At 40.6% G+C, this 25,894-nt stretch overlaps 1 protein-coding gene across 22 annotated transcripts in view; it reads right to left on the bottom strand.

Moving 5' to 3' along the window:
• NRXN3 (neurexin 3) overlaps positions 1–25,894 on the bottom strand; it is a 1,686,346-nt gene that overhangs the window by 363,469 nt on the left and 1,296,983 nt on the right. For all 22 annotated transcript variants that reach the window (XR_003435587.1, XR_003435591.1, XR_003435588.1 and 19 more), the window contains one exon: positions 14,513–14,694. Coding sequence is in view for 18 of the 22 variants with exons in the window: in XM_027120199.1 (XP_026976000.1) it covers positions 14,513–14,694 (182 nt within the window). In the remaining 4 variants the exon portion in view is untranslated. The remainder of the gene's footprint in view (positions 1–14,512; positions 14,695–25,894) is intronic.

The following is a 25,894-nucleotide window of genomic DNA, read 5'->3' as shown; positions in this document are numbered from 1 at the left end:
CAATCTGCATGCCTCAAAGAGAAGTTTGGGGGCTTCCCTGGTGGCGCAGTGGTTGAGAGTCCGCCTGCCGATGCAGGGGACGCGGGTTCGTGCCCCGGTCTGGGAAGATCCCACATGCCGCGGAGCATCTGGGCCCGTGAGCCATGGCCGCTGAGCCTGCGTGTCCAGAGCCTGTGCTCTGCAATGGGAGAGGCCACAACAGTGAGAGGCCTGCATACCACGAGAAAAAAAAAAAAAAAAAAAAAAAAAAAGAGAAGTTTGGTCTTCCTGCTTCGGTTGGGGTTTATACCAGAGGAGAATTCTTTGTTAATATACTACTTACACCAAACACTCACTTTTAACAAAGAAGCAATTTGTGGAAACACAGGAAAACTTACCTAATGCGCCTTCTATGTTCTTTCATGTAAATCATATAAAGTGGGTGTTTCTCGGTTCTCTTTATCAGAAATGAATAGTAATTTATAAGGAGAGAGCTAAGGGTAAGCTCCCAGTTCCAAAAGGGGATCTGTTATGATATGGTGAATACTCAATTCTGGATGAAACACACTGAACTGCTCTTTGGAGAATCCTTGTAAAACAATATTCTTTGAATCTCTGCAAAGATCTAGCTCAAATCAAAGATGGAGATTTAGAGAAAGGGAAGAAAAAGACTTCTATGGTTTTCTCCAGAGCTGTCTTATGTGCCTGCATTTCAATCCAATGTTTGCATGTGTTTAACGCACACACACAGCTTGAAGGAGGAAGTACACACTCTGTGTTTTGCAGTGTTTGGGTGTGAATCAAAGGGAAACATGTGGTTCCATTCTGTTTCCTGGAGCATTCAGTTAAGTGGAGGGAAAAAACCTAATTTGCGCTGATATTGTCACCACAGGGGTTGATTCTGCAAATGCCTGGGGTCGGGGAGGGGAAGCTCTGGGTCAATGTGCAGACCTGATGGTCTATAGGCTTGAAAAGTATACTGGAAGTGGTGTGGTCTGTCTCTGGGGAGGCTGGGTTTTCATTTGGTTGATTTTGGTTTTTGTCTTTCTTTTCTGTCGGTTAGTGCTATGTGGACGCCTCTAGCAACTCTGCTGTCTGTGAAATATGGATGGATGTTCTGAAGGCATCCTGCACAATTACAAAATGAAACAATAGGAATGGTCACAGTCATGTGGAAGAACAAGGAACTGAAATTGGGGGTAAAGATGTTATTCTTTTTTGTTTCCTTTTGGTACTGAAAACAAACCAGAGTGGTCGTTACGGTGGTCACAGCAGAACCCCCAGCTGGTGAGAGGGTCCTTTGCTCTGTTTTTTTTTTTTGTTTTTTTTTTTTTTGCGGTACGCGGGCCTCTCACTGCTGCGGCCTCTCCCGTTGCGGAGCACAGGCTCCGGACGCGCAGGCTCAGCGGCCATGGCTCACGGGCCCAGCCGCTCAGCGGCATGTGGGATCTTCCCGGACTGGGGCACGAACCCTTGTCCCCTGCATCGGCAGGCGGACTCTCAACCACTGCACCACCAGGGAAGCCCCTTTGCTCTGTTTTGATTGTAAGAGTCAGGGAGAGGATCCCACGTGCCGTGGAGCGGCTGGGCCCGTGAGCCATGGCCGCTGAGCCTGCGCGTCCGGAGCCTGTGCTCCGCAACGAGAGAGGCCGCAGCAGTGAGAGGCCCGCGTACCGCAAAAAAAAAAAAAAAAAAAAAAGAGTAAGGGAGGTTCACATGGCGATTTGGAAAACAGAGAAAAGTTCAAAGATGGAAACAAAAGTTTGGGGGGATTCGCCACTCTGTTATTACTTTAATCAATTAAATGTAGATGACCTTGGGCTTTCACAAAGCTCTGCAAAACTTAGGTTCTGACTGCTTGTACCGACTGAGGAATCCCCACCAGAAGGTCAGCTACCCAAGTCCAGGGGTTAGACTATCTTGTTCACTCTTGTATTCCCAGCACCTAGAACTTAGCACCTAGAACTTACCTGGCATGTAGTAGGAGCTGGTTGAAAACATAAGTGATTAGGGAGGGGGAAGGGGAAGCTGGGACGAAGTGAGAGAGTGGCATGGACATATATACACTACCAAACGTAAGGTAGATAGCTAGTGGGAAGCAGCTGCATAGCGCAGGGAGATCAGCTCCGTGCTTTGTGACCACCTAGAGGGGTGGGATAGGGAAGGTGGGAGGGAGGGAGATGCAAGAGGGAGGGGATATGGGGATATATGTATACGTATAGCTGATTCACTTTGTTATACAGCAGAAACTAACACAACGTTGTAAAGCAATTATACTGCAATAAAGATGTTAAAATAAATAAATAAATAAATGATTGAATTGTTTTTCACTAAAGTACTTTACTCATCTTCACCTGCCTGGCTAACTTTAACTTGAGAATTCTATTCCTCCCACCCGCCTCTCACCTAAAGCTAAGTTTGTCATGTTATACTTCTCGCTATATGCCCCTGTATACATTCGCAACCAGACCTCAGGGAGATTTTTGTCTTTTTTTAACAGGTAGCTGTGCGTTGTGGATAGTCCAAGACCCTCCCCCATGGTGCACTGTGTTCTGGGAAACACATCACACCAAACTAATTGTTTTCATTCAAGCTTCAGTGTTCAATTAAACTTTGCTGTTTAGTTATGCTACAAAACCCACCCTAGCATCACTGATCTAAGTGGCAAAGGTGAGCGCTTGCTAACCTTAGGGACTAGTCATCAAGTCAGGGGTAAATTGAAGGGAATCTGCTCCCACTTCAAGGAATGTGATTTCCGGTGAAAAGGTCTACCTTTCAAGTTTTTACTACACTCTGCCACTGGACAGTAGAAACTAACAGACCAGCGGATGACAGCCCAGGGCTTCTGCGAAGACACTCATATTTGGTTTTAAATTAGAAATACATACAATTAAATACTGACTGCAGAGAGACTAAATGTGTTTTTGTATTATTTGAGATCATTTACAGTTTTTACATAAGAATACTTGAAGACTTCTAATAGAGCATTTATCACACAATGAAATATGTGAAGGCATTTGTCCAATAATCTCTGCTCAGATATGTGAAGGCATTTGTCCAATAATCTCTGCTCTGTTAAAATTTGACAAGAAAAGTTGCCTCTGAATCTCTTGGTCCACCATATTGCATGCAAAACCTTAGATTAGTTTCCAAGCCCATTTTGCATAAGGGTGTTTAAGAAAGCAATTTGGGGGTAAATGGATGCCTTAATGCTGTTGAGACAAAAAACATACTGGGAAGCAATCAAATGCGACATAAAATGAAGAATTTCTTTGAATCAAGAAATAAAATGACTTAGTTCCAATTACATATTCTGCTTTAGTCAAAATACTGTGCCCCACTCCTCCATTTCTGTTTACCATTCTTAACTGCGTAGATTAAAAAAAAAATCACAGGTCCTGCTAAATTCACTACATCCAACCTCAATATTTAGTAGGTAACTCTTGAAAGCACTATATATGACATTAGCATGAAATATACTGATAGTCTTCTTTCCTTCTCAGCACTGCAAGCAATGGTTATTTAATCCTCTAAGCCTTAGTTTCTTAATCTCTATAACAGAAGTAATCTCACCAACTTGACAGTGTTGTGAGGACTAAAGGAGCTGATATATACAAAGTGGCAGGCACACTGGAAAATAAATAAAAGAGCAAATACAGAAGTGATTACAAAAACATGCATGTCGTCAGGTAAGAATATGAGTTTGTAGCTATGAAAATCAACCAGTAAAAGTCATTTCCAAAAGGCTTCAGTAACCGAACTACTGCCGTTTGCATTTTTAAAAGGGCTGAATAATTTTATGACCATTAGTAACATCTGTAGGCATGCAAGCTAAAATAATGATAAGGGTAATCAGATTCCATGCCTCACTGCCCATGGTGACCGGCAGCACTGGGGGGTTCTTCTTTAGAGAACTGCAGCATGACCGTAAATCCAAATGGCCTCCCCCAAGGCGACACTCCAAGCGGTGAGAGACAAGGTCTGAGAGACTCATCCCCTTTGAGGACCACGGCAGGTCATGGGATCTGGCAGTTGGGTCAATTCCCATTTTGGCTCTGATCCCCATCTGCCTGGTCGCTAACCTTCCTGCTGAAAACTACAACCACTTTAACATCTTTTAGGTGTTCATTCACAGGTTTCCAACCACTTAGGCACCAAGAGCTCTAGTGGATGGAAAACTAGGAAAACAATCTTATTTAATTTTGTAGGTCTCTCAATGGTAACAGGGCACATTCACATGCATTCTCTCAATTGACCTTCCCTACTATACTATGAGGTTGGCAGAACAATATCTATATCTCTCCCGCTTACTTGAGATGCCTGCTAGTTGGTGGCAGAGCCAGGACTAGACCCTGTGTCTTCTGGCTCTGAGTTAGTAATGCTTATGACAACTACCAAGGGAAGAAACACAAAATGACTGGTGAGAGGACCAGAGTGACAAATATTATATGCTGTAATAAATAACAATAAAGACAAAGAAGATGTCCCCGCAAAGTGATTTCAAATGACAGATGTTTGTCCAAAAGGTATGGAAAAAAAAGAGCTCTAGAACTGCTTGGGTTTGAAAACCTCTCTCAAGCTTTATGATTTCTGTAAAACTTCACTATCTAGGTTTTGCCTGAACCTGTAGCCTTTTCTTTTTTAGCTTCCTTCCTTTTTCTCCTTCATCTTGTAAAGTTTTGTATATATTTCCCAAGTTCCTACTCATTTATCTCCTTGGATATCTCAGCAGTCCTCAGAGATTCCACTGTTACTGCCAAGCTGAGAATTCTCAAGTCCCTACCTCTAGCTCTTATCTCTCATCAGAGTTCATCACACATTTCCTATTGGAAATCTCTATGGATTGACTCTTGGATACCTTATATTTTGCAACACCAAAGTCAAACTATGATTTTAACCTAAAATCTATTTTTCTTACATGTCCCCTATTTGATCGTTGTTGAAATCATAACTTTCCCAGTCTAGACATTCCTTACTTGTCTCTTTCTTTCGTTCAACCAGCTGGCAATACCTGTTGATTCTAGCTCTGAAATGTCCTTTTGTTGCATCCTCATTACCTGCCTATGATCATCATCACAGAATAAGTCCTTAAAAACATTTTTCCTGGACCACTTAAACAATCACCTGCTATTTATTTTTCTTGAACCCACTGAAAAACATTCTTTCAATGGAGCCAAATAACCTTCCTAAAAATTAAGCTTTGGGCATTTCGTCTTCTGCTCAAAAACTTTCAAAATGTCTTCTCACTGCTTTCAGAAGCAATCTATCAATATGGCATTCAAATTCTCCCCACTACAGGCCTAAAGTACCTGGAAAGAAAAAAAAAAATAAACCCAAAACATAGCTATCATTAGTTTAGCATCTATCGCAGACCAGATAAGAGTCATTAAACATTTTCACACATTACTATAAATCTTTACACAGACTTGCGAGGTGACATTATTAGTTTACAGAGAAGTCAAAAAATTCACCCAAGGACATACAGCTGGTTGGAGGCAAAGCTAGACCTTGAATCACAGGCCACTTTCCTCTAAAACACGGGATCTGTCTGCCATGCCACACTGTCCACCCATTCCCTCAACTCATTTATTCTGGACACAATGAACACCTAATTTGAGAATATAACTTGGATTTCCTTCCTTTGAGGTTACGCTCATGCTAGCATCTCCATCTGGCGTGTTCCTTCTCCAGATTCCACCAGCCAAAATCTGACCCACCCTGTCCATGTCCATTTCTTCAATGTCTACAACCAGTAATATTCTTACTTTCCTTGGTATACAGCCCATCCTCCCTTAAAACGGAGCCATATGTACAATTTTTATTTCCCTCCTTGATATTAAACCTCTTCCTATCTCCACCAACTCCAAATAAATTGCCGTTTCATAAATACGTGTTGAATTAAAATCATCACCAGTACACTTTCAACTCTGAAGCTTTCATCAGGGGTGTAATAGTAGTTAAGAATCAGAACTAGATCTGAATGCCTGCTCAGCCGTTTATTAGCAGTGCTATCTTGGGAAATTCATTAGCTTCATTAAATATTAGTTGCCTCATTTATAAAGTGAGGCTGTTAATAGTGACTACCTCACTGAGTTGTTGCGAGCTCATAATAAGATAAAATAAACAAAGGCCTTGCACAATGTCTGGTACCTGGTACTTTGTCAGTATTAGTGGTGAGCGACAGCAATGGTAGTCATGTAAGATGATCTCTAAAGATATAGTCTGAAGCAAATGTAGGAAATAACCATCAATGCTATTAAATTACCTGCCAATTTATAGAAAATGGAGTAGAAAAATAAACTGAATTAAAAGAGGCTAACTAAGGAGTCAAGAATAGAATAGGAGACATTTGAATTGCCAATCATCTCCTGTCATCCTGAGTATGAACTGACTTTGGGATGAAGGTTAGTTTGGTCGATCAGCAGGGCTTATCTAAATGTCTGTAAGTGATTCTAGGTTCCAAAGGTGTCATCTCAGGCTGGGAAATGACAGGTCTGGCGGTCAGTACTATCTTTGAGGCTAATATGGTTATACAGTTCCCTCCGCCATCAATCGGGGAAACACTAACAAGATGAAACAGCCCCAGTGACAGCATCAGGATCTAAGCACATGATGCTGTGGGGTGGGTGGCTAATGAATTCCCCAATCAATATGCTGAGGTCCATGCCTTCTGAATGCAGCCAGGGATCTAAAATCCGTCGTCTATAGCTTCAGGGAGTTTGTGAGTTATTTCTTGCCCTGAACAATACCCCAGGAGTAATGACTAGTAACAGTGTAAGTGGTGGGTCAATGAGATAATTCATCTAAATGACAGCATTAAGGTAGGCTTGCCATTCAGTCATATGAGCCCCAGCACTCACTTGATGGTGCCTAGGGTTTGCCTTGCTTGTTGCACTTTGGATTCATCTGTCTGAAAAGCCTCTGCTATTCAAAACTCGTTCAGCTGTTTGATAACCGCAATAATCTAGGGTATGTGCTACCAGGTTGACTTTAAATCAGTAGTATCCTGATGCTTCCTTAGAATTTTATATTAGTTAAGTTGACATCTCAAAGATCTGATTAAAAGTCCATTCATTATTTAGGAAAATAAAATATATTGTTTTCTCTGACTTAAAGAAAAGTTAATTGAAAAAACAGTACCAATAACATTAAAAGCTATCCTTGATTGAAAGCTCACTATATACCAGGAGCCATGCAAGAGTTTCAATACATCATCTCATAAATATGTAGAAAACCTAATTTCTCATATTTTAATCACTGTGTTCTTTCAAGTCTGTTAGCTCTATGTGAGCCAAGGTTGATCACGGTATCCCCAAAACATAGCAGTTAGCCTGGCACATAAAAAACACTCAGTTCACGTATAAAGAATGTCACTCATGAGCTAAATTCTCTTAATTCTAATTTCTCTAAATTCATATTATGTGTGCATTGAGGATGCTGAAACAGGACTATCATCAGCTAACAGTCAAAGGGTCACTGGTGTAAGTGATAAATGAGAAAGATATGGTCATTTGGCCTCATTTCTCATAACTGTGTACCAGCTACAAAATACTTTCTACATGCTCTGCCAACTCAATTTTTACGACTGTATTACTGTAACTTTCATCCGCACACTAGATTTATCATTCATTTTTCTTTTATATTTGAGGAATCAAAAAATCTATGAGATGCTTTTACCTGTACACGTGCTTTTATGTTTCCAGTTTACTTGGTGGCGGCAGCTTCTCATCTCCACTCGATCTGGCTGTACCCATACTGGGATGCTCATTCTAGCAGTGACCCTTTCTGGGCTCTATTAATGCCAAAGTATAGGGCCAAGCCCTTTATGTCTTTATCTGGTGCCCATGGTGGGTCTCAAACCACTTTTTTTTTTTTTTTTTTTGCGATACGCGGGCCTCTCACTGTTGTGGCCTCTCCCGTTAAGGAGCACAGGCTCCAGACGCGCAGGCTCAGCGGCCATGGCTCACGGGCGCAGCCGCTCCGCGGCACGTGGGATCCTCCCGGACCGGGGCATGAACCCGTGTCCCCTGCATCGGCAGGCGGACTCTCAACCACTGCGCCACCAGGGAAGCCTCTCAAACCACTTTTATACTCTCATCGCCTAGAAAGATTTTGCTCTCCTCATGGTGCTGTTTGTGGTTATTGTTTTGTTCGCCTCCGTCTTCCCCTCCTTCTTCTCCTCTTCCTCCCCCGCGTCCACCACCACCACCTCATCCTCCTTCATCTTCTTTAGGCAAGATGAGATAGGGTTCATACGACCGAAGAAGGAACTTCAGGGCAGGGTGGATTACACTTTTACTGGTAAGCGTAGAGCCCTTTGGAACATTGTACTGAAGTGCAGAAGAAGCACAGTGCATCACCTCATGACACTGTAGAGACATAATGCCCTGCAATGAGACACCCAGGAAGCTGCAGGATTCTACTTAGCCTATTGACCTAACCAGGCGTCTCTCAGCGGGAACTGGGTTCTTCACCGCGTGCTAACGGAACACACCAAAAGTCTCAATTGTGGATTTGGTTAATTCAAAAATTTGCTTTTAATCAGATAAAATAGGAATTTGCTTGCAGAAAGTGTCTAAGTAGACTTTCAAAAATACTTAAAATGAAATTCTGCTTTCCATTATAAAACATGTTCTTCCTTTCACTATATATATATATATATTTTTTTTTCTTGAATGAAGTCATCACCTGCTGGATATTTCATCAAGAAAACTACCATTCTATCTTCATGCAGTCCTTTGCCAACAACAAAACAACTTCTGAATACTTTATCTCCTCTGAACCTCAGGAAATCCTTACTAGGTAAGCTGTTTGGTGCCCATTTAAAAGAAGAGAAAGGTGAAGCTCAAAGCAGTGGAGTGACTTGCTGAAAGCCAAGTAGCTCACTGGATATGGACAGAAATGAGACTCAGATCCAAATCTTCTGATCACAAATTAAGCACATTTTTCTACTACAGCTTCTGCCTTTCAACATGAAGCATGGAATCAAAGTCAACAGATTTAGGTAGAGCCACCTTGGAAATAACAAAAGATCTGAGGAAACACACTCGACTCCCATGCAGGTGCTGCCTCTGGTCCAGCTTACATAAGCAGTCGCTTCCGCAAAACCCCCTTCCACTCCCTTCTCCCACCTTCTCCTCCAACCCCGCTGGGATGGAACGGCCAAGCTGGGAGCTACAGAGACGATCCCCAGCAGGCCCTCTCCACAGAAGTGGCTAATGATCTGGAAAAGCTCCTAAGGCTAGAAAACCCAAAGAGGCCCTTCTCACCAAGAACAAAGAGCAGCAAAAGGAAATACAGAGCTAACCTGCAGCGCGCAGCACTCTGTGGGAAGCAAAATTGCATCTGGTGGACACCTTTGTTGATTTCTTGTTTTTTCCCTCTTTACTTGTGTTACCGGCCTCGAATGTCAATATTCCTCTGGACTCCTCTGCAGATGCCCCCATGTACAATGCCTGAACCCAGTCCAGTTCTGCCACCGGCCAAATCCGGAGATGAACCTAAGCTAACAGCCACCTAAACTCACTGAACACTAACCCAGAAGATGTTGATGGTTTGCTGTAAATATCCCACACGGGGACAGCCAAGTGAAGCATCCAGGCCAGCAATTTATACATGCAATAGATGTGAGCAACAGACCATTTATCATAATTCAGCTCTGCTCCCGTTTTTTCTCCAGAAGTCTCTTCAAGTGCTATAAATTATGGGAAAACAATGCTATACAAGCCAAACTTAAATATCTGATTTCCCAAACCTGACACTAAGAGAATATCATCAGTCTTTTTTTGCGGGGGGCGGGGGCAGTTTTTTGGAAAGAGAACACTTTACCATTTTGGAAAGGAGGTCAGCGTGAACAATACTAACCCTTTCTCTTCTACTTGGGTTTATGTAAGTATCTACATTATAAGCCAGGAGGGAAACAGTTGGGGAAGGTTATAGATTCTTGTCAAACAAAACAGATGTCCTGACACATAAATTTCCACTGCTCCTGAAAGGCTCATAATTAAAAAATAAATCCAAGAGGATTTACTGTAAATTACACACAGAGAGAATAAAATGAATAGGATGTCTTTTTTACACCCTGCATTAACTACATAAAGAGAAGCTAATTTTACACCCTGCATTAACTACATAAAGGGAAGCTAACTACATAAAGAGAAGCTATCTCTGTCAAGAGTTTCAGGATGGCAATAGCAAGCACTCCATGGTAATCCTTTCTCTGGTCCTATTCAGTTTGGTCTCTGTTGTATAAAGAAGGTGAGTGTAACTTGACACTGCTCCACAGAACCTAGATGAAGGGACAATAGGCAGATGCCACTCACAGGAATAGCTTCTCTCCAAATACTGAGCAGATTAATTTCTTAACAATAGATTTCAGTGGCGAGAACTTATATTTGAAACAATAATTTGTAAAAATCCCTCTGCCCTATGATACCCTCCCCTCCACAGAATTTTATTTCATGAACACATACTTCAGCAAAGATCTTTTTGCCTTTGTCAGACACATTTTGTCTGTGATTTCATTAATATCATGATTAATAATTGACACAGAAAATAGTACATCACAGAAGTGTGAACCAAAAACGAAGAAATGTAAGCTACTTTGAAGCAATCTCTAAATTATTTTGATCTCTTGGCCTTCTCTGATTTTTTTTTAATGATCTAATTCTTGCCTTATTTAATAAGTCTATGTAATCACCACGAGGCCCAGATGAGTGGGAAGACGTTTGTTTTAAAAGAAATCAGCAAAAGAAAGAAGAGCCTCTGTTCACTTTGTGAGAGCAACAGATAATCTGAGCAAACTGTGAAACAGGAAAAATTGTGCCTACGGCACCTACCCAGCTCTGTCTTAGTGTCTCTTTCTTTGCACCAATTCTTCACCCTAGGGCACCAATGCCTTCATTCTGCCCAAGCTCTCTCCATAAATTCTTGCCATCCCCCCAAATGTTGTATGTCCCCAAATCAGCCATTCTAATTTCTCCTTCTTGCTTCCCAACCATCCCAACAGAACTCAAACCCTGTCAGAGCAGCTGACCTTAGCCTGGTGGGGTAAGGATAATAAGAAGACTGACTAAACTAATTAGTCAGTGATTCAAAGACCTCCAGGGGACTAAGAGTTGAAAAAGATACCTACTTCCCTACAGAGTTTTTAACGTGTGGGGATTTCAGGATGACAAAGGAAGAGATATGGGAGACTCCAAGCATGTGAGGAAGGGCTGTGTGCAGCCTAGAGTGGCAGACATGGCTAGTGGAAGCCAGAACTCCTACTTGCTGGATTTACCTACTGCTCTCACGAATCCTCCCAATGCAGTGCTTGCACTGAGAGAGCGAGAGGCACTCAGAGCGGGCAGGCGAGATGAAGTCTCTTTGCCATTCCTACTCTGGGGTCTCCACGACAGGCGAGTCTGTTTTAGTGTGAGTGCTCGTCTTGGGGTCACACTCCCCCGTGTTCTTGGAAGAGCATTTCCTCTTCCCTCAAATAGGTTAACTTGGGGGGTAAAAAGGGCTTATTCCAATGACAGTGTTACCACTGCTCAAAACCTCCAGGAATTCCTAGGAATCGCCTTCAGCAGGTGTATATAAAACACAAACTCTCAATCTCTTTCCCTCCTTCCTCTCTGGTGCTCTCCCCCGCGCCCCACACACACTAATTTCAGAGTTTAGACTTTGTTTCGGAGCAACGTACTCGCTTGACAACAACTCAGAAGTAGCACCAAGGTATTTTTGGTTATTTCCACAATTAACACCCGCACTCGAAGAATGAAGCTTTGCCCACATGTGACCCTTGCCAGAGCCTGGGCACTGCAAGGGGGAATGAAATCGTTTACCTCCTGTCCAGCCCTTTCCGCTCTCAGTAGCGGCACTTCCTTTCTTTTTGAGTACTTTTCTTTAGTACAAGGAAACAAACTGTGTTTAATAAACAAATCCACCTATGACAGATTGTGAAAGTCATATAAAATTAGTAGGTATTTATGGTTTCATTCTCCTGATGCGTCTACGTAAATGTCCAAAACAAGAGGCTGGATTTTGTCATCAAGTCTTTTGACCTTCCACTTGGAACTTCCCTCTCCGATGTGGTAAAAAATCTTCCCTTTGCTCTGCCCACTCTGACCTCGGTTTTTAATCGCATATTCTTTACATCTCTAAGAGGACCTTTGCAGCCTAGGGCTATAGTCACCAAAGTACAGCCTGTAGCCTGTTCTTATAAGTACATTTTTACTGGAATACAGTCACACACACTTTCTATCTCTGGTAGACACCAGAAACGATCCACTAGTGAACAGAAAATGATTTGAAATTACTAGACCAGTGAAGGGTTCCCATGCTCAAGAGGGTCACAGGCATGTCGGGTCCATTCCAGAATGGTGTGGTTTCTTTACATCGTAGGGTCTCTTTTACTTTTCTCTAAAAATATCAGATGGCATTTCCTAACCCAAGCTCTGAAGGACAATCTGTTGGAATTTTCCAGAATGTTTAAGCAATGAAAGCATCATTGGAATAAGTCTACAATACCCAAGGGGGCTCTACACATTTTGATGTAAAATTTCTTTTTTTTTTGCTTTTAAGATTTAACATGGAATGCTTTGGTTCCTCCCTGAAGTTCCCAGGATCCTCATATCCATTTTATAAAAACACTGCCAACTCCAACTAAACTACCAGAAAACAAACAAACAAACAACATTTCTCTTAAAAGTGGAGACACTTTACAAAACAGGAATGGGAAGAAATGGATAAACTGGTAGCACATTATCTGACTCGATAAAGATGCTCATGGCTGTGTCAAATCTTATTCTTCCTAGTAAGTCACACTGAATAAAAAAAGAAAATGAAAGTGAGCTGGTAATAATAGACTAGTTATAGCTGCCATGAAATACTCATTAAGTTATACGCAGCATAAATCTCACAGTTTTGTAAATTATGGTGGTTCTTACAGGCCAAATAAAGATAAGCTGTACTAACTACGGCCGCCTTCCTCTGTGCTCCTTGGCGTGGCTTTGTAAGATGCTTAAGCTCAGGTTCATAGTACCATATGGTTCCTGAAGCATCTGAGGAAGCTTTAAAGGTTCACAACTCTTCTCAAGACCCCTATTCTACGTTTTGAAGGTGATCGTTTCCAAGCAGTCCTTCCCTGCATTCCTAAGCAGAGTCTTGACCTGCTCTGGTTCACTCTGAGATCAGACAGGCTTCCAGCTTAAGCCTCTTCCTTCCAGCTGCTCCTGTTTCCAAGGCATATTGGAAGAGCAGGTGCTGGAGACGGGCACTGCTTCCAGGGCTGAACTTGCTGCTGTGGTTCCAGCCAGCCACCTCCACTCCAGAGCCCAGCAATGAAATCTCACTCTGCTTTCCTCGGTAGATAGGCACATTAGCAAAACTCACATTCAAAGATTCCCAGTAAATGTTGCTTTTCCTCCTTTTTGGAGGTTGGTGGTAATCCCCCGTTGACTTTTCCTCTTAACTGCTTTCCCCGCCTACTATTTAAACCTAATTCTTATTGCTTCAAATTAAATCCATTCTTCCTAGCCTTGTCATTGCTACCTAATGAGAACAATTCCTCTCTTTGCTTTTGGTGGCTGCGCTTTGGGTACTTATGGATGAGAATCGTATCCTTCTTTAGCCTACTTTCTTAACTGCAGACTGCACAGGTGATAAAATGGGTTAACTGTGGCTATAAAAATATTTTCTATCCTCACAACAAAGTAATTTTTCCTCCAAATCATTTTAATTTCTTAGAATTGCACTGTGTTCTTAATGATCTGCAGTGAGTGAGGGTGCAATCCTATTGGGTTTATATATACAAGCAAACTGCTGGATATACAAGACACACAAATACACCAACTCTTGGTCAATGTGCTGATTCTTTTTGCCCCACCCACTGTGGCCTCAGTTTTTATCACATGTTCTTTATGTCGCTACAAGAAAGTCTGCAGGCTAGGGCAGGGGTCACCAAAGCACAGCCTGCAGCCTGTTTTTAGAAATACATTTTTATGGAATATAGTCATACATATTCTTTAAAAATGTATTGTCTGTAACTGCTTTCACATTAACAATGGCAGAGTTGAGTAGCTCTGACAGAGACTTATGACTCGAAAAGCCCCAAATATTTCTATTTGGCCCTTTACAGCAAACCTTTGCTGATTCCCCCAACTTAGGAGATCATTGACACTCAAGGTGGCCTTGCTGCTTGCACCAGGTCAAGATGAACCATACCAGGTCAGTCTCTTATTTACACCTAAGTGGTCTGTTAAGTGTTTCAGGACAGGTCAAACCACCCAGAAGGGGAGGGAGTCTGGACAGGAAGAGTTTTAAATTTTCTATCCCCGAGGTACCCTCTGGGTATCATGGTTCATATCTGAGGGGTAGAATGAGGCTTAATACACACCACCTCCTGGGTGTGGCTCCAACACACTGAGGCAACGTTACAAGCATGCGCCCCTTTGCCATGTCTATCTAGAATGTTCCAGTGCATTTATCTGCCTCACCAACTCAGACCACCAGGAAGACAAGAGAATCCAGGCCACAGTCCAGTACTCACAATGTGAAGCTGAAGGAAGTCCCCGAGGCCTGGGGCGCTGTCTATGCGCACCAAGATGCCATCCTTCACGGTGGTGCTGAAGCCCACAGCCAGGCGGTCAGAGCGCGTGCTGGGCCTGTCATTGGCCGGCCAGGTGTAGAGGATGAGGCCTCCACTTTTCCCAAAGATGTACGTGGCACCAGCTGCGAAAGCAAGGAGAGAGGGAGCCGTCAGGACCCTGCAGTGCGTATTGCCAGCTGTGGGTACATTGCTGAGACTCTGCACAGGCAGCTGTGGCGAGAAATGGCCGCCACGTGCCAGAATATGGTGACCAAGAGGGATGGCATCCAAAGCCTTGGAAGACGGCTGTCACCCCAAACTAAAGATGCAGGCAAAATGAGTTAATACAAAGCCGATGCTAGCCAGAGACATTCCTCGCATCTTCAGATCCTGCTGTATAAGGGCAGAGGGCAGATAACATGCTGTGTCTGAGAGCTTTGCTACCTTGGGACAAACAACTTTTCTGCCTTCTTCAATCTAGGCCAGGGCAGGCAGGAGATAGGAAACTAGTTCCCCCATCTCTTAGCTATCAAAATATTCTGGTCAGTGGAGTAGGGAGCAGTTCCAGGAAGGCCACACAAAACTAAAGGTAACGTGGAAGTCCAAAGCCGTTATTCCTTTCCTGCCTGTGCCCTCTGTCACCCTCACAGAAAAGAGAGCCTGAGAAAACCAAGTTACATGACTCAAAGCATTTGCCCATTTCCCTCTTATGTTGCTATAAAAAAGGTGGTAAAAATTAATTCTGGAGGTCTTTAAAAAATTAACTCTATATTTTTTCCCCAAGTTGTGGTGTTTATCCGGTATTCTATAACAGTTTCTAGCTCCTTTCCAAACTAAATTTCAAAAAGAAGACATAGGAGACATAGGAAAAAACCCTCAATTTAGTGAATTTTGATCATGAAAAGCAGTATTATCAATTATGACTAGTGGGTTCAACGTTGTTTTTAATATTTACTTGTGTTTTAACTCTTATAATTTATAAACCCAGGGGTTAGTAAAAATATATTGACTTAAAAATACTTAGAAAACAAAGAGGAAGACAAATAAAGAAAATATTTGCATCTCCTAAATTTCAAAAATCTATTTTTACAAACAAGTTTTTAAATCTGAATTTGGGAAAAAGCATGCAGATTTGGTAGCCAGAACAGACTACACCACTGTAGTTTCTATGATTGTGTGTATGTCACCCATAGTGAGTAGTTCCATATGTCACTCATTTCAAAGTTCAGAGAACATCTGGCATTAGATTTTCTTGTGTTTCCCACTGAACATAGTCCAATCCTTGAAACTGTTTTAAAGCACCATTAGACAAGCATTCATATATCTCTAGCATTTACTAAAAATCTCAATCACTGATCAATTTACTTTACAGAGAATATTGGGTTGAATTATGTTGTTTCAAGAAGAAATGAGTTATTCAGCTTGTTTAGAAATGACAGACTAAGCTGCTATGAGGCTAGAATTAGGAGTATATGTCATATGCCATCCTCTTCTAAGGCATGAAGCCACGTTGTATTCTGAGGCATATAGAATCTAATTTGTCCTCTTTGAAAGGTCAGTATTCTAGTTGCTCCAATATGATCAGTTTGTGTATTGTATGCAGCATAACATTATTTTCCTTTTACGAGTTTCTCAATTCTTAGGGGATGGTGTCTGAAATGCCCTCCACAGTCATCTGGAAAATTTGGGATTGTAGTATGGAAAGTTTATGTTTAATTCTACATGCAAAACAATGTTTGTTCCTTATTATCCACCAACACCCTCAAAGATTCTTAAAATTAGAAATGTGGATATAATGATTTACTCTTGATATCTCACCATCTGTGAAGAATTTAAATAACTCCATTTCTGTAGATGATTACAAATGTCATCACCATTCTCTTTACTCTTTATTTGGAAAACTGAAGGTTACTCAGTGATTAATATATAGAATCACCAAAAGTGCAAATCAGCCTGTGACATTTTGTGGCAATTTGTAAAATCTTACCCTATTCTATCCTAAATATATAGTGGATTCTGCTACAGAAATAAATCCATACTCTATCAGGAAATAATTTTGTCACTACAGAAAGAAAAAGTCAAAAGGTGATAACAATAGCAACATATACACGGTGCTTTACAGTTTGCCAAAGTGTGTTTCAGATTTATTAGCTGGGTCTTCACAGCAGTTCTATGGAATATTTCATTTGTTAACCCTGCTTGGAAACAGAGACCCAAGTATCTGACTTAAATAAGTGGCACCTCCTTTAAGTCTCCATCTGGACCCTCGTGCCTCCAAAAGCCTGGCTTTACCATATACTCATTGTAGCTTAATATCATTCTACAATAAACTATACCAATGATGTAAAGTTGACTGTACTTCATTTTTTTCACAGCTTCTCGTAAGAACGAAGCAGAATGAAAACAAAGCCATAACCCCTAAATCTGACATGTTTTCAAAAGCTAGTCTGGCTTTCTCACCATACAAATAACCTTACAAACTTTCTACTCCGCTTATATTCCACCCACTGCCCTGTTCAGTATTCTCAATACAAAGAATACAAAGAGGAAGAGCATTTTAAAAGATAAATACACAACTTCTTATACGTGGTGGCCAGAAGGTCACAGTGACTTCAATTTTTAAATAAACAAAGAGTGAAACTACACTATGACAATATTACGATAAGTAGAAAGAGAATATGATTTAATTTTTTTTAATTTAAATTATTTTTACTGCCTCTGTTGTTCTGAATGTAGGATATCACTATGTTAGATAATTCTAACTTTATAGCTGAAAAGGTCATAAAAGGTACAAAGTCCTTAGCATACAGCTTTTTCTGCTATATAGAAATAAATTTTAAAATGTATTCTTGGTACTGAATTTGCTAGTAAGTGTGACTAAAGACCCTGAATGCTTCCACAGTCCAATGCTGGCTTTAGAGGAAGTTAATTAATAGTTACAACCCTCTGCTCTGATAACTTGTTATTTTTTTCTTCTTTAATTAGCTTTGTTGTCTTGCATGGTTTTTAAAGATAAATACATGCTTTCTGTTAATTTTAATATAAAATGCCTAGAGTCCCAGGGGGAACATGGAATAACTTTACGTTTTCAAATTAAAAAGTTAATTTTATTATTTTTAAATGTGGATTACAAATCAACTTTTTGGGAGCATCCCAGGAACCATAAGAATCCTCTTTAATCCATTAACGATTTTCACTTCTAAGACATGCAATACCTAATCACATGCTTTCTACTCCGAGAAAGAGACTAGCGTTTCTGATTGCTGGTTTCTCACTGTGCTCAGTATGCTGGTACTAAGATCATGCTACATTTATTAATAATCAGAACCAGGGAAATTTCCTGCTTGCTAACAAAAAGTGATTCATTCAACTTATGAAAAACATGCTGTGGTGGTATTTTGGCCATTTAACATTGCAGGGTTTGCAAGTTTGCAAGCAGCTGAAGTTGCTTTGCTGAGTTCCAACCAACACAGTATTTCAGGAGTGAAATCTCCACACTGTCACCATTAGCCATGATAAGGTGGATATACTCATCTTCAAACAGTCAACAAGCATGACATGTTTTATAACACAACTTCTTTTGTCTCGAAAGCACCAACAATGGGCATGGCTTATTGTTTTCATAACTGGACAGCTCGCTACTGGGATGGAGCTGATGGTGATTTTGGCAGCTCCATATACGTAGAGCATATTACTTTTCTGGATACCAACAGGAATAGAATCATGGTCCACTTTAAGATTTACACTAGATATAAAAATAATATATATATACATATGTGCATTAATATGTGTGTGTGTATGTATGTGTATAAAAAAAGGAAAGTTTAGTTAGAAAATAGAATAGACTACCTGGAATTAATTTATTATTTTCCCCATCAAATAATTATAAATAAAATGGCTCCAGAAAAGCATTTATATATAATGTCGGTTATATATTTATGTTTAAAAACAACAAATTAGCTCTTTCTGAAATAATGTTCAGCTGGTATTAAAATGGAACAAGTTTGGAAGCATCTCCCAAGGGAGATCTGAAAGAGTTAAGTTTAAAGAGAACTAACAGGGAACTATACTCAGTATTTTGGAATAACCTATATGGGAAAAGAATCTGAAAAAGAATATATATATAAAATATGTACATATTATATATAATATATACATATATAATATATATAATATGTATATATAATATGTACATATTATATATATTATATATACATATTACATATATATATAAACCGAATCACTTGGCTGTACACCTAAAACTAACACAACATTGGAAATCAACTATACTTCAATAATAAATGAATTAAAATAGAAAAAATATAGAGAACTAGATAATTTGCTAGTAGAAAAGTATAGCAGGTAGAATAATAAATTAAGTAATAAGTATAAGTCTTAGCATGCAAACCACCTGCTAGGTAAACTAGAATAAGAAACAAGATGTCAGACTCCTTCTCTGGTGCTCTTTGAACACTGCCTGAGAATTTAGTATAAAATATCAAGGCACCAAGGTGTGTCTGTTTACCTCTATTATATCAGGTTCCTATTCCTTATTTCTATTTTATTACTCTTTCATCAAAACCTTATTCACATTTGCATTCTTTACTGTAAATTGGTAAATCCTTTTGGAAAATAGATTATCAAGGACATAAAATATATTATGCCAGTAGATGTAGTTATTGCTATTAACTTACAATTATCTTTTATTCATATCAATTATCATACAGATAATAAAACCAAAATGGAAAGACTTTGAAAATGACAAGTATCTCCTCTAGGAAATGAAGATATATAGAGCTCAAGGGTCTCGTAATGACTGATGACTTGAAAAACACAGTTTCTCAATTTCTTTTACATATTTACTTTGCTCCATGGGTCCCCTTACAGACACCCCTGGCTCTTTTGGGAGTGTTCGTAACAGTAGGGTCTTATAATTCCATAGCTTCAAATGGGTTTCAAACTGCTTTCTTTGGGAGCATCTCATTTGACATCTCTTTCCCCAGTACCCACTGAAGTGTTAATGGCAAATATTTTTGTTACTGTTTTAATAGAAAAGTAAACAAAGGCTCAAAGAGATCAAATGACTTGATTTGGTGTTAAATGTTGGAATTGAGAGTAGAGCCGGATCTTCCCTTTCTTAATTCTGCCTTCTCCCCTCCGCAGGGGAGAAGCTGTCCTGCTGACCCATGCGATGTATGATAGCTTCCCTAAAGGAATTCCTGGAGACCAAGAGCTCCACGAGGAGAAGGGGAGGGTAAATAACAGATGAAAAAAACTATGAACAACAAAATGTCTGCATTACAGAGGGAGCCACGAGGAAATACGAGATACGTGACATAGATTTTAGAAAGAGCCCTGCAATGTATTTATTCAATGTATGGTTTATTATGATCTACTTTTTCTACTCCAAAATTTTAAAAATAAACACCAAAACCGATGATAAAGTAGCCTTAAATAAAGCAAAACTGAAGGGACTGAACATTAAGAGAGAAATTTCATGTATTTTAAAGAACATCCTTTATCTTTGGCAAAGAAATGATCAGATTTACTGCTCAGCTAACTGAGGAACTGAGGACATTGCCTGAGTCAAGTATATCATTGGGGAGATCCAAGCCCCATTTCTTAAACGATGCTCAGGCAAGGTAAGGGCTCTCTCCATAAGGGGCAATTTCTTTCTCTTTCTTAAAGAAAGAATGATTAAAACCAAAGGGCATTAAGCCAGAAAACACGGAGGCAACATTTCAGAGCATATCCCTCTATTAGCGAGAAAGTATATGAGGCGCTATACATTAAAACTGATCTAAAGCAAAGCTTCCAGGGACACACTTAAACTTCCCCCTGCTTAAAAGAATTTTCACAAGCTCATTATTTTTTCTTTTGGGGCAATTATTTCTTTCACAAACCTTTGGTAGTGCTTCACAATGTTAATTATGATACTAATGTTACTACTAATATCAATAATCATACTAGCTATATGTATGAATCACTCACTATATATTATAGCATACAGTATAATATTTCAAATTCCTATATCTTTCATTTTAGATACTGTTGCTGTATTAGTTTGTTAGGGGCTGCCATAAACAAGGTGCCACAGACTGGGTGACTTAAAAAACAGAAATTTATTTCCTCACATTTCTAGAAACTAGAATTCCGAGATCAAGGTGTCAGCAGGGTTGATTTCTTCTAAGGCCTGTCTCCTTGGCTTCTAAATGTTCTTCTCCCTCCCTGTGTCACCACGTGGCCTATCATCTTTACCCATCTGTGTCCTAATTTCCTCTTCTTATAAGGATACCAGTCACATTGGATTAGGGCCCACCCTAATGACCTCATTTTAACTTAATTACCTCTTTAGAGACTCTATCTCCAATTACAGTTATAGTCTGAGGTAGTGGAGGTTATGACTTTAACATATAAATTTCGAGGGGACACAATTCAGCCTGTAACAGTCACTCTTCCAGTTTTAAAGATGAGGAAAGCTATATATAGAATGAGGTTAAAAACAAAAAATAAAAAACAAAAAGAAACTTGCCTAGGACCCAAAGAAATCAGGAATTTAATCCAGATCTATCTAACTTAATGATCTACATTCTTTTTACTGTGTCAAACTGTATGCCCTAATATGTTTCCTTTGACTTTATCTATGTATCTGTGTGGGGATGGGGATAATGATGGAGAGAAGAAAGACAATGGTTTGCTAACATGTGGCAAAAAATAAACAACAGCGAACAAGATGGAAACTCAATTCCCACGCAATGGAAATGGCAGTAGAGGGCTGATCCAGATCATTTTATCTTACTTAAATGACAATGGTTTAATATGAAGTTGTTCTCTATCAAGTATACAAAGCAAGGTCAGACAATAGCCTATTCCTGATTAATTACTCCATACTCATAAAATTCTAAATTATGAAGAGTGGACTCTATAATGAGGTTTATTTCAGAGATTAACTATAGTCAACTTAATTTAACTTTCATAACGGAGCTAGTTTTTTATATAGCAAAACAAAGTAAGTCCTAGGAAATTACACAGTATTCAGGTTTAAGAAAATATATATTAAGTCTTACTGTCAAACAAAATGAAAATTCAGAACCCTTCTGTACCATGAGCTCCTGAAGGACAGGGTTGTTTAATTTATCTCTCTATCAACACTGTGAATGCCCAGGAAATAAATGCTGCTGAATTAATCAATAGAACTTGGCTCAGCTATACTTTCATATCTTCACACTGTCATTCAGGCATCTTCCCATTAATCCGTCTCAGTTTTATGTCATTTCATCTCATTGTGGAAATATTTTATAAATACTCATCAATTAGGGTTCACAACATCTCCTATGATGGAATAGCTTCCAATTTATAAAAGAAATCTAACTGCAAAGACATTTGAATGATTTTTCTTTGGTGAAGTTTTGGCAGGCTCAGATAAGAAAATCACACCCACTTTTAGTCAACTTGTTTTATGTTTACCCTTCAGTTCCTAAATTACATTGAAAACTGTTTTCAGGATATATATTTCATATATATATGAAAATACATCTTAGATTTAACAAGAATACACAGTAGAAAAGTAAAGTAACATATTTAAGAATGGCAATGTTATCATTCTATTTTACAGAGCATTAACTAAGTGCAAAGACTTTATATACATTTGTCCTTAGGCAAAATATAAATGAATGAAAAGAAAAATAAAAATGATCATTTTATAATAACTCAACAGCCTCTTCTGTAGCAGTTTTTGGAACTCATTCCTTCTGATGACATCTCACGGGACATAGCTAGAATAAACGGGAGGTTCAGAGTGCATTTAACTGCCTTCTTTTCCTCCTTTTATTCCACAGCTTTGAAACACCTTCTGTAATAAGAGCAATCAAGGGATTTCTAAGGATGAATATTCTGTGAAAAAGAAATATAGATGAAGAGTAGTTGCTTATTTCCAGTGCTTTGATTTAAATTCTTGATTTATATGGACTTCACACTTTGAAGGGGCCAGGCAATATAAACAGATGACCCTGGGGTATTTATGGTTCTAATTCATAAAACATGGTATTCGCGAAAAAGTTGGCTAATATTTTTAAGAGTTATTACTCCTGCTTCTGTGAGACATATCTCTTCTGTGACAGAGATCCTATGTCAGAACCTATGTCAGAGTTAGGCAAAAGAAAGAACCTTCAACTATTAAGAGTTAGGCAAAAGAAAGAACCTTCAACTATTAAGGTCCCTTCTCTGTATCTATCATGATCATTTATCTTCACTGTGCCTAGTTGCCCGATGATTAAGAAAGTGATAATACCACTCCTGCCCACGGATCTCAGAGAGCTGGAGTAAGGATCAAAGTAGCTATCAGATCACTTATATGTGGAATCTAAAAGATGACACAAATGAACTTATTTACAAATCAGAAACAGAGTCACAGACATAAAGAACAGACTTGTGGTTTCCAAGAGGGAGGGACGTTGGGGAAGCATGGATTAGGAGTTTGGGATTAGCAGATGCAAACTATTATATATAAAATGGATAAACAATAAGGTCCTGTATAGCACAGGAAACTATATTCGATATCCTGTGGTAAACCATAATGGAAAACAATATGAAAAAGAATATATATACGTAAAACTGAATCACTTTGCTGTACAGCAGAAATTAACACAACACTGTAAATCAACTGTATTTCAGTAAAATGGATTTAAATAAATAGCTATCAGGTACACTATACAGTACTCTAGAAATAGTTTCGTGGGGCTTCCGGGAAGATGGCGGAAGAGTAAGACGCGGAGATCACCTTCCTCCCCACAGATACACCAGAAATACATCTACACGAGGAACAACTCCTACAGAACACCTACTGAACGCTGGCAGAAGACCTCAGACCTCCCAAAAGGCAAAAAACTCCCCACGTACCTGGGTAGGGCAAAAGAAAAAAGAAAAAAAACAGAGACAAAAGAACAGGGATGGGACCCGCACCAGTCGGAGGGAGCTGTGAAGGAGGAAAGGTCTCCACACGCTAGAAACCCCTTCGCGGGCGGAGACTGCGGGTGGTGGAGGGGGGAAGCTTCGGAGCCGCGGAGGAGAGCACAGCAACAGGGGTGCGGGGGGCAAAGCAGAGAGATTCCCGCACAGACAATCAGGGCCGACCGGCACTCACCAGCCCGAGAGGCTTGTCTGCTCCCCCGCCGGGGCGGGCGGGCCTGGAGTTGAGGCTCGGGCTTCGGTCGGAGCGCCGGGAGAGGACTGGGGTTGGCGGCGTGAACACAGCCTGCAGGGGGTTTGTGCTCCATGGCTAGACGGGAGGGAGTCCGGGGAAAAGTCTGGACCTGCCGAAGAGGCAAGAGACTTTTTCTTCCCTCTTTGTTTCCTGGTGTGCGAGGAGAGGGGATTAAGAGCGCTGCTTAAAGGAGCTCCAGAGACAGGCGTGGCTGCGGCTAAAAGCGCGGACTCCAGAGACGGGCATGAGACGCTAAGGCTGCTGCTGCCGCCACCAAGAAGCCTGTGTGCGAGCACAGGTCACTATCCACAACCCCCTTCCGGGGAGCCTGTGCAGCCCGCCACCGCCAGGGTCCCGGGATCCAGGGACAACTACCCCAGGAGAATGCACGGCGCTCCTCAGGCTAGTGCAACGTCATGTCGGCCTCTGCCGCCGCAGGCCCGCCCCGCACTCCGTGCCCCTCCCACGCCCCCCACGGCCTGAGTGAGCCAGAGCCCCCGAATCAGCTGCTCCTTTAACCCCCTCGTGTCTGAGCGAAGAACAGGCGCCCTCCGGCGACCAACACGCAGAGGCGGGGCCAAATCCAAAGCTGAACCCCGGGAGCTGTGAGAACAAAGTAGAGAAAGGGAAATCTCTCCCAGCAGCCTCAGAAGCAGCGGATTAAAGCTCCACAATCAACTTGATGTACCCTGCATCTGTGGAAAACCTGAATAGACAACGAATCATCCCAAATTCAGGAGGTGGACTTTGAGAGCAAGATTTATGATTTTTTCCCCTTTTCCTCTTTTTGTGAGAGTGTATGTGTATGCTTCTGTGTGAGATTTTGTCTGTATAGCTTTGCTTCCACCATTTGTCCTAGGGTTCTATCTGGCCGTTTTAAGAATTCAGAGTCATGATATTAAAATGATCCAAAAACTTGGAAATAGAATGGAGAAAATACAAGAAAAGCTTCACAAGGACCTACAAGAACTAAAGAGCAAACAGTGATGAACAGCACAATAAAGGAAATTAAAAATTCTCTAGAACGAATCAATAGCAGAAAAACTGAGGCAGAAGGACGGATAAGTGACCTGGAAGATAAAATAGTGGAAATAACTACCTCAGAGCAGAATAAAGAAAAAAGAAGAAAAGAATTGAGGACAGTCTCAGAGAACTCTGGGACAACATTAAGTGCACCATTCTAATTATAGGGGTCCCAGAAGAAGAAGAGAAAAAGAAAGGGACTGAAAAAATATTTCAAGAAATTATACTTGAACACTTCCCTAATATGGGAAAGGAAATAGTCAATCAAGTCTAGGAAGCACAGAGAGTCCCATACAAGATAAATCCAAGGAGAAACATACCAAGACACATATTAATCAAACTATCAAAAATAGAATCCAAAGAAAAAATATTAAAAGCAGCAAGGGAAAAGCAACAAATAATATACAAGGGAACCCCCATAAATTAACAGCTGATCCTTCAGCAGAAACTCTGCAAGCCAGAAGGGAGTGGCATGACATATTTAAAGTGATGAAAGGGAAAAACCTACAACCAAGATTACTCTACCCAGCAAGGATCTCATTCAGGTTTGATGAAGAAATTAAAACCTTTACAGGCAAGCAAAAGCTAAGAGAATTCAGCACCACCAAACCATGCTAAAGGAACTTCTCTAGGCAGCAAACACAAGAGAAGGAAAAGACCTACAATAACAAACCCCAAACAATTAAGAAAATGGTAATAGGAACATACCTATTGATAATTACCTTAAATGTACATGGATTGAATGCTCCAACCAAAAGACATAGACTGCCTGAGTAGATGCAAAAACAAGACCCCTACATATGCTGTCTATAAGAGACCCACAGCAGACCTAGGGACACATACAGACTGAAAGTGAGAGGTTAGAAAAAGATATTCCATGCAAATGGAAATCAAAAGAAAGCCGGAGGGCTTCCCTGGTGGTGCAGTGGTTGGGAGTCCACCTGCCAATGCAGGGGACGCGGGTTCGTGCCCCCGTCCGGGAGGATCCCATGTGCCATGGAGCGGCTGGGCCCGTGGGCCGTGGCCGCTGGACCTGCGCATCCAGAGCCTGTGCTCCGCAGCGGGAGAGGACACAGCAGTGAGAGGCCCGCGCACTGCAAAAAAAAAAAAAAAAAAGC

The sequence above is a fragment of the Aethalodelphis obliquidens genome, unplaced genomic scaffold (genome assembly GCF_003676395.1).
Source record: "Aethalodelphis obliquidens isolate GAN/ISIS:26980383/991018 unplaced genomic scaffold, ASM367639v1 scaffold21, whole genome shotgun sequence".
Taxonomy (NCBI): domain Eukaryota; kingdom Metazoa; phylum Chordata; class Mammalia; order Artiodactyla; family Delphinidae; genus Aethalodelphis; species Aethalodelphis obliquidens.
Note: the sequence above shows the minus strand (reverse complement) of the source record. Positions and strands in the feature narration are given on the sequence as shown.